The 10,527-nt window shown below is 41.3% G+C and overlaps 1 protein-coding gene across 1 annotated transcript; it reads right to left on the bottom strand.

The window, feature by feature from the left end:
- Positions 1–240: 240 nt before the first annotated feature.
- Positions 241–2,857, bottom strand: LOC139721011 (kelch-like protein 13). Its single transcript, XM_071632341.1, has 2 exons — positions 2,157–2,857; positions 241–1,465 (listed from the first exon to the last, which is right to left on the bottom strand). The coding sequence occupies exons 1-2, from the start codon at positions 2,855–2,857 to the stop codon at positions 241–243; spliced, it is 1,926 nt and encodes a 641-aa protein (XP_071488442.1).
- Between the last annotated feature and the right edge of the window lie 7,670 nt (positions 2,858–10,527).

Genomic DNA, 10,527 nt, shown 5'->3' with positions numbered 1-10,527 from the left:
ATGATATGGTTGGATTGATGTCATCTGCAAAACCATCTATCTACTAAGCGAGAGAACTTGAATGCCAGACCTCAAGAGCCACAGTTTCTTTACAAGCACAAAAAACAACAACAGTGTGACAAAAATTTAGAAAAGAAAATTTGCCCCAATTGAATGAGAGAATCAAGTACATGCACCTTGCGACTAAAATGTCTTCCTCTCTCTCTCTCTCTGTTGTCCTGATATCTCAGATTTTTGTTGCTACCTTGGCATTAGCACAGTGCTGGCACTTCCATGTGACCTGTGATCATTTAGCTGTGAAACCGAGGTGAAGTGTGAGTCTGACATGGAGGTGGTTTCCGAGTTGGGGGAGGAGGTGGTAAAGAAGCTGCCCGGAAGAACCAGGGTGCAACAGGACATCCTGAGGCTCGAATCCGGTAACTCGGCAACCACATCCCATTCGTCCGCATCCACGTTGTAGCAGTGGACATCCTTCTCCCGCTGCCTTCCGAGGCCGTTGTAGCCACCGATGACGAAGATCTTCTTGTCCTCGGTCGCCACGCAACCCGCCATGCTGAGCCCCGTGAGCATCGGCGACATGGTGATCCACGCATCGTGCCGCGGGTCGTAGCGCTCAACACCCATCACGTCGACACGGTCACCGTACGGGTTGAGGTGGTTGCCTCCCATTACGTACATCATGCCTCGAATGCTGCACGTCATGTGGAACCCACGGGCAATGTTCATTTGGCACTTGGGGATCCAGTGGTCAGACTCATGGTCATACATGTAGCACATCTTGCTAAAGTTATGGCTCGCAAATCCACCGGTAATGTATAAGTAGTTATTCACAACTGTACCAGAATGTGCGTAGGTGGGTTCGTCCAGCCGGTGGATGTATCGCCAGCGGTTTTCTGTCGGATTGAAAATCTCCACAGAAGCCAGAGGACCCTGCTCATTCTTGCCCCCGATGGCAACAAGGCTGTCGTTCAGAGTTGTGAGATAGAAGAAGGCACGCCGCTGCTGCATGGGACACATCTGCAGCCACTTGTTGAATCGCGGATCAAAGCGGTGGACTGTTCCTATACTCTCCTTGCCGTTGGAGTTGAGCGTGACCTGACCCCCAACCACGTACAGGAAGTGGTTGAGATTAGCCACGCAGTGGTCGACTCTCTTCAGCGGCATGCGAGCCAGCTCCTTCCACACGAAGTTGAGCTCGTCGAGTACCAAGACCTTGTTGCTGACCCGGTGGTGGGGGAGCTCCCCACCCATCATTACGATCACCTCCCTGGTGGAGCGGAGACGGGTGCGAGGCGTCTGCATGGAGTGCTGACGGTGGGGGACGAGGTGGTAGTTGAGGGCCTCGATGAGGTAGTGGTGGCAGGCGGGATCTTCCATCATGAAGGAATGCGACTGGACGTGTTCCACAAGATCATCACTTGCGATGAGGGGGAAGCGAATATGTTTCATCAGCTGGGGTGCATACCTGCCAGACAGTGATGAAACAATTAAAAAAGAAATTAATAACTAACTGTGCATGACGTGCTTCTGGGAGATAGATGATAAAACAAAGCAATGGCGATAACCTTATCACTATCATATGAATGACATCTTTTTAAGTAACATTTCTGTGTTCCTATGCGGATGCAATCCAAAGAAAACATGTCAACATGATTATTCAGTGACACATATGATGAAAAGAGTGTAAGTTTGTAATAGAGAAAAACAGACTCAATGCATTCTATTTTGTACTGGCTAACATAATCCTTTTTTCCCCTGACATTTTCCAACATCCAACATCATGGAAAAGTGACTTTTTAAACATTTCTTGGAATACAGAGCAAATTAATACCTGAATGCCCTTCAAAAGTAGCTTTGATAATCTGGGTCATATACTGTATGTGTGCTAAGGATTGGTCATTTCTTTGCACACAAGTAAATTGTTCTAAGAAATCAATATTTTATCTAATCAGCTTTAAATACACAATCATGCACACATTTTCCTCAAGGTATATGTACATTCTGGATTCATTGATATGATTATGAAAGATAGCTAATCTATAGCAAAATCATTATAATGATTACCGGCAACTCTACACTTCTGCCTCATTTACATTTCATGTTGAAACATAGTGTGTTCTGAAAAATGATTGTGGATCAATATTGATGTACCATACCTAACTCTGTTGTGTTTGTCATGGTCAATCCACCTGGCTCCAATCTTAAAGAGCTCAATCTCGGATCCGATGGACATGCGATCCTGCCTGAGGAAGAAGCACATGTCGTCATACTTGAGCGACTGAAACTCCGGTCTCTCTGCCACCGCCGTGAAGTTGTCCACAATAAAGTCGTGCGCGTCCTTCTCCAAGTCCTTGAAGTTGAACTTCCTCGACAGGTGCAGGACGCCGATGCAGTTTTCGAGGGCGAGGACTGAGGTGAGGTACTGGATGCAGATGTTGATGACGCTGTGCATCTTCAGCTGCACGGCCCCACTCACCACCTTGCGCACGTTCTCCAGGGTCAGCTCGATCTGCGAGGTGTAGGCGTAGTTGAGCAGGAGCTCGAGGCAGTCTTGGGTGATGTTGCTGTGGAGCTGGACGTCGCGCACCGTGTCATTCTCCATGTAGATGGCACGGAAGTACTCGCTGCAGGAGGCAAGGACTGCCCGGTGGACGGAGAAGTGGCGGCCGTTGGCGATGATGGTGCCGTCGCACAGGATGCGCTCTCGCCACAGCCGGTACAGTTGTCCCAGGACGTCGGCGCTGTGCTCTGCACACTGGTACTGCCGACTTGGTGGTGGCGCATGATTCCGATGCGGTTCGGGCCGTATAGGCTTCTGCATGCTGAAATTGCTGGATATTGCAAGGCGGTCAGCCATGTTTATCTTGAAGTTTTCTCTCTCTCCTTTACCTTTCCTTCATTACAGCAATTGATAACCTGCAATGATGAATGAAAAATAAGCTATCAATAAAGGCATAGTTTCATCAATGGTATCTCCAATAAAGGAACTTAAACATGGTGATCTTGACACAGTAGACCCAGCTGTCTACATACACTGTATTTCTTTTTCACCTCTGCAGGGTAAATCAGTCATTACCATGAAACATTCGGATTGACAATATCTATTAGTATTACAATGTCAATGGCTGTTGTATCACATCTTTCAACAACACCATTTTGATTTTTATGTTCCTTTTGAGCAGTTGTTATGCAGCTGTCATTTGTATGACGCACCTCTTGACCCCCGGGATAGGTGCGTCAAAGTACCAATGTGCGTCATACCTTTTAGGTACCATGACGTACCCTCCGTCACAAAAAGTGACACACCTCTATGAGACATTGACGCATTAACCATGCAAAATGGCGACGCACCTCTTTGTGAAAATGACTGACCCTTGACGCACATGTTATTCGCGGTACGTACCAGACTGGAATGCTGCAGAGCTCTGAATGATCATGTCCCAGTGCAGTGGCTAGTTTTCGTTTTGTACGCGAGCACTGTAGCCTGGCGCGCTTCCCGACGGCTAGTTTTCATTTTGCATGCGAGCGCTATATATTATGGAAACCTAGGGTATGGCGCGCTTCCCGACGGCTAGTTTTCGTTTTGCACCCTAGCCTAGACTATATGGCTCGCTTCACGGCGCGTACGTTTGCAGGGTTTTTTGTTTGTTTGTTGATGTGTGTTTGTTTGTTTACACTTGTTTGTTTCTGTTGCCTGTAGGCGTGGATTAAAGATTGAAATTTGATTTCATTTGTATTTATTCATATCTATTTAAGCACGGTAAAAGCCCATTTTAGATACATGGCTGAATTACAATAGGGCCGCGTGTATGCATATTAAAAAAAGCAATTAAATAGAATATACGTATAGGAATGATTTCCCTATAGCTGGGTCGTAGTATACCAGGTACAAAAAATATATATAAACTTGGTCATATTGTAATTTTTATAATAATTTTGATAATCATTTAAATACTATTGTTTGATTTTTGAACTGGCATGCAATATTACTATTTAATTTAGTTTTTGTTCGATCTTTCGATCGTGGGGGGGGGGGGGGTGAATGTACACACCATCCCACCAGCTAAAATTCTGGGGGATGCATCCCCCATCCCCCCTGCTATCTATATGCCCCTGACTAGTTGACAATAAGAAATCAAATTTTTGAGATATGAACAAAAATGCGTAGGAAAAATAGCAATGAAATATAATATGAATACAAAGTATTAATATCAAAGAATATTTATATTATTAAGAAAATGCAAAACATATGAGATATAAAATACATAAAGTATTTTAATAAAGATACAAGGTAATTGTAAATATCTAAATATCCAAACAGTAGGCCTAGGCGCCTAGGCGTACTTTCTGAATATATTCAGAAATTTCTATCAACATTTTAAATATATTACAAGATTCCCAAATACTAGTTGAAAAAATTAGGAAATCGAATTTTTGAGATATGAACAACAACAAAAATAAAAATGTGTAGGAAAAAAAAACACTTCAACTTCGAATGACTTCGAATTTCTCAAAACCATTCCCTAGATCATGGACATCCCATACAAACGCGTGTTTTGATATGTACACGTTGCTATGGCATGTCCTCGAACTATCTAGTTTCGCGAAACTACGGCCTGGTTACAGTAATTTTTTCCGTAACCCCCCGCTTCCCCTTCCCCGATTCGAAAACAGCTTGATTGAAGCCCCTGCCTATTTAAACACGAACCTTATTAAACCCTAAGTTAGGTACATGGTTTATATGGCTAGTGTTTAAATAGAATTTACTATTTTAAGTTAATATAGGTTTTAATAGACTCTCAGTAGTTCCATAATCGTTTGTATGTGTCGATCGGCAGGTTAAGGTTATGGAAAAAAAAAATCGCGGCCTGGCCTCTGCCATGCCTCGTCTTCTGCATAGTCGTATACATATGTACACCTGTACTGTATACATCAATGTACCACATGGTCCACATCACGCACGTGGTTTTGCTGCAGATTCCACGGTCGACGGTCGATGCTACACTACAGTGAGAGTGACTGAAGGATAGCGAGCTTCGCGATGCCGCGGGCATGTATGTGATGATTTTAATCACAAATCATGTTTGGTAGTGTGGTTTCGGAGCAAATTTGTGCTCAAACTTTCTGAAAAGACCTTTAGTCTGACATCAGATAGAAAAAGAAGACATACGATAATGAAGTGAGTATCAGTATGTTATAATAAAACTGAATGAAAATTGTGTCATTTTCGCGTTTTCAGGAGCCGGTGAATTCGGCCGGCTCGCGATCCGATCGCGAGTTTGTTTTATTCTGTTACGGTGGAGGGATACCATGCAGGAAGCCTCGCAAAATTACATGAAGGTCCTATTAACGAACCTTTTGACACACTCTGGTTAAATGACCAACTATGACGCACATATGGGTCAGTATTGTGATAGACATTTTGCTCCCATGACGGTACCACGCGTCATCAAATTGGTGGTACTTGACACGACCATGACACACCTTTCCCGGGGGTCAAGAGGTGCGTCATACAAATGACAGAGCTCTGCATTGTCTAGACAGGTCTGACTGTAACTGTAAGTTTATAATACATGTCACATATTGACTGTGACTCAGAGTGAGTGTAGACACTCTAAACTAACATTAATTAGAGTTTTTCGGCCAGCGCCAGAGTGCAAGGGTCACATAGCCTATCTAAATAGTAAATTGTCTTGCTTGCCTACGCCTACAGAACAGTAGGACCCTATTGTTACATAATTTATACTAACAACATTCCACTCGATAGATAGACGTCTGTAAATCCAGCTAATGCGCTAGCCCCGGAGACCCGCCGCTCTGCATTACCCAACACTGTACGTTGTACGTTGGGGCTGCTGGTCGGTGTTACTAATGGCAATGCGCTAGCTAGTGCATGGAATGGCATGGTTGTCAAAAAAAAAAAAAAGTCTTCTTTTTAATTTAGATCCCTGAAATGTTCAAGGTTCAAGTGGTGGCTAGGATTGCCCAAAAAGGGCGCACGCGCCGGCGTCTTCTATTACTAGACCAAATCTAAACTTTACAAACTGTAGTTCTAAATTTACACTACTCTGATAAAACCTCACATAATAAAATGCATGTGGGACTGTTTGATGTGACATTGCAACGGAAACTGCGTCAGTGTTGATCGAAGGGCGATGCAATTTTCAAACAGTCATCGTAAGCCTAGCCTGAAGTTAATGCATAATGATTATGCCAATCTCGCAATCATATTCTTGATACTTACAATAATGTCGGACAAATTTTCCTTACGGCGAATTTACGTTTATTTCCCTTGCCATAGCCAATTGGTCATCACAGCCCTGAAAATGTACAAAGCGTCAGCCGTTGCTATAATTAACCACCGCGAAGTCGATAGAGGGCGTTATTCTCTGTTGTTTGTTTTGTTTTGTTTCATTCACCTTGATTTTGCAGTTTACTGGTACATGTACTTTGCTTTTGTGGTTGAACATTTTATTCAAATTTGCTTCATGTTATAACTCTCTTTTCCCCTAAAGGGTATATATTTTGAACTATGTGACCATGTTCGCTCAGTAAAAGAGAAATGTCAATATCATTTCTGAGCTCTTGGCAAACAAAGTAGCCTAACATTGTACTGAGTAAACTGAAGGATGAGTCATGTAGCCAGGCGTGGTCGCTATATCTCCAACAATACATGGATTGGGCGTTTGGGTCGGGTCATACCAAAGGGTGTGTAAATGCAGAGGCTGTAAGCAGTGAACTGGATGAGGTGGGAGTGGTTGATCCACACATAAAACTCTCTCTATCTCTTTGTGTTTTCATTAATAATTTCAAGAGAAAACCGCTAGGTCCCATCTAGTTTGGCCTATATGTAATTCCTGATATCCCGGTCATCATTTCATTTCGACCACACACACACACACACTCACACACACACACACACACACACACACACACACACACACACACACACACACACACATACACACACACACACACACACACACACACACACACACACACACACACACACACAAGTCATGTTACGTTATTTGGTATCAATACCTTCTTTATAATAAGCTGTGCAAATTACCAGCTAGTTGTCAATCATTCGTGTAATATGTCACCGATCACTGGTAATACTAGTATATAGGATGTATAATATAAATATATATATTATATATTATATATGATATATATATACAATAGTATATATAATATGAAGAGTTTTACTGCAAAATGAGCTGAGAGCCATTTTCTAACATTTCAAAGTCAGTCTATCATCTCTTAGAGCAAAATTAAACCTTTCCAGTAAATACTCACTTGTGACATAGCAAGGAATATTCTAATAGTTATGATTTAAAACATGTGTTTTCTCATTATCATTTTCTTTGTTTTTAGCTGCTTTAATCACAAATATCTCGACTGAACAAGAATGGATTTTGCACGTTTTGCGATAAAACTCATGTAATTATATGAAGAGTTTGCAAAAACCGATGTCCATTTTTGAAGATTTTGAAGTACGGTCTCTGTCAAAAAGTACAAAATAATACCTTTTGAATGACATATTGGTCACTACATAAAAGGGACATTTTTGAAGTTATGTTCAAAAGAAGCAAAAATTTTCTTATTATTCTCTTTATTTTTCTTGACCTTTAATCGCATATATCTCCATTTGGCAAATATGGACTTATCGGTTTTTGCAAACAAACTCTTCATATATTCATTGATATGTAATGTGTGCATGCGTGTGTGTGTGTGTGTGTGTGTGTGTGTGTGTGTGTGAGCGTAATATGTGAATGAAACGCAAACGCGTATTACTCTGCTGTAGATGAAAACAGCGGTATGTGTTTCTGATATTGAGAATCAAACCTGACAACACTGCTGTACCGCCCGGTGAAAAATCACCTCAGAACAGAACTCTTGGACCTTTACCAAGAGAATCTAGCACTTTGAAGGATTAAAGGGGAAGGCTAGTAACTGATCAGTGGGAATCAGTGCGAATGCTTGGGGATGATTGTTCCAATTATTGTGGGATTCATTTAAGAGTACATTATATATCTATTGTTGTGTGAAAATTATTTGCTTCAGAACGGTCTCATATTCAAGTAATGTGCAGCTTAATGCCCCGTCACTGACCAGGCATGCTAACCTGGAAACATTAAACTGCACATCACTTGAATATGAGACCATTCTGAAGCAAATAATTTTCACACAACAATAGATATAATGTACTCTTGGATGAATCCCAAAAGGATTGGAACAATCATCTTCCAGCATTTCCACTGATTCCCACTGATCAGTTACTAGCCTTCCCCTTTAAACTCCATGATCCAATCCTCTTCGTATTGTTGCAGTGCATCTTGACCTTGCAGCAAGACCAAGATGCACAGCAACAATAGGAAGAGGATTGGATCATGGAGTTTAATCCTTCGAAGTGCTAGATTCTCTCAGTGACCAGCAAACGGAAGCCTATCACTCAGTCTTAGGCCTACAATCACTATCTTCTTAGCGGGCCCTACGGGTAGGCCTACTTTTTAGGTTAGACACTGCAAAGTACTTTGGACTACAACTTAAAAAAAAAAATAAAGGCATAATTTACCATTTGCAGATGAAAGAAAAACCCAGCATTAGTGCTTCAAATATTTCTAAAATGTGAATTAAGGATAGAAACATGAGAAACAACCAATAACATAAAAATTTGAACCAGTATAATCGATGTTAAGTTTTGTTGAATATACAAAATGTGAATAATACTTACAATAAAAATGTTTCCATACTAAACTTTCTACAGTTATGGTTTAATAAGAAAAATAGTGATATATCCTTCTATTTTAGGCTTTATTGCAAAAGTGTTATGGTAGGATGTTTTGTGATACAACTGACCTACACATATGCATAAAAAATGATATTTTAAACATTTTTTAAATCACTGCTACCAAAGGTAAACAGGACCTTTAACTGGACCAATCATGTTATTTGATACTTAACCAAGAAAACAAAATCAACATTTATTACACCTTCCTCTGAAGGAACATTGGTGCATGCCAATGAAAAACTCAAATCCTATATGCTACATAGCACTGCTGCGTCCTATCCTGGCGTATGTTTGCACTGTCTGGGACCCTTAGGCAACGCAGGATAACATTGCCAAACTATGTTTTGCACGTTTCATCCTCAGTGATAACAAGCAGAATGTAGGCATATTAAACAAACGTAAAATCAGTGAATCACCAGCTTCACTGGCAAACCCTTGTAAAACGCAGAACCCATCAGATAAAGGCACTTAGTATGATGTACAGGATTATGAACTCCCTTGTAGATATCCCAGGGTTCTATAATATCCCAGTCAGGACAGTAGGCCTACTTGCGCATCAACCCATCTGCACCATGGACAGGCTATGAAATTTGTACTTTCAAAAGATTTTAATGCAAAGACGGTCACATAACAAAGATCGTTCGTACCAGATGCCACTCGATTGTGGAATATAATAGGCCTACATGTTGTTAAAATTTTCCACCGGATGTTGTAATGCCACGAATGCAGCTGCGCCTCTCTCGATCTTTTAAAAAGGGATGCAGGAAAGTCAACTAAAATTTTATTAGCCAGACAGGGCCTTTTTAACAGCACATAGATTATGAAAGGTGTTTTATTTTGTTGGCACGGTGTGCATCCTGCCGACACAGTAGTACGTGATACACCTTTGGTGGACTGTACTCGTAAGACTTCATGAAAGAAGAAGACGAAGAAGAACAAGAAGAAGAAGAAGAGGAGGAGGAAGAGGAAGAAGAAAATGAGCTCGGACTCTTAATATCATTATTGAGTTTGGTGCCCTATCTGAGTTTGTGATGTGCAAATCCTTAGGTTGCCCCTTCTATCACATGTTGTGTGTAATATATAAGTATAGAAAAAACAAATAAACAAAACAGCAACAACAACAAAACAAGAAAAACCTCTGCTTAATCTCTTAATAAGCCGAATGAAGTGGAAAATTGGTCATTGGCACAAGATATTACGTCGTTAAACCCACATGATTTTAACACATACATCATGTACATGACTGTATCATCCTATTGATTTTACCGAAGACACGATGGAATTCTGCGCATTGATATTCATTTTCTGCACAGGACCTGGGATATCAATATGAACGTCTAACCTTGAAAATGAAATTACCAATACAAATATTTCTTTTCCACTGTATGATACATACACTTGATAATGTCCTGCTTCGGTGTGGCAGTCATGTGCCAATGCGGATAATTGAATAGACAGCTGCTTTGCCAGCAGTAGAAATATTTGAACATCTGGCATGTTTTTGGCCCTATCATAATTATTTTATCATCGTAATCACAGGAATAGCGTATGGAAGTCACAAAGATGTTGCTGCCGATCATGACAATATCTGCCACTGGCAGTACGCTACTGTTAGACTGCTTACCAAACGCTATCGACAGGGTGCTCGGGTGTTCAACGGAATGGAATCATGTACGGTGTTTTACCTCGTTTAAAAATTGTGTAATCAGTGGTGCTGCGCAAGCTGTAGG

Source organism: Diadema antillarum, unplaced genomic scaffold (genome assembly GCF_040938485.1).
Source record: "Diadema antillarum isolate AM-2024a unplaced genomic scaffold, OU_Dant_1.0 scf00000136, whole genome shotgun sequence".
In the NCBI taxonomy this organism is placed as follows: domain Eukaryota; kingdom Metazoa; phylum Echinodermata; class Echinoidea; order Diadematoida; family Diadematidae; genus Diadema; species Diadema antillarum.
Note: the sequence above shows the minus strand (reverse complement) of the source record. Positions and strands in the feature narration are given on the sequence as shown.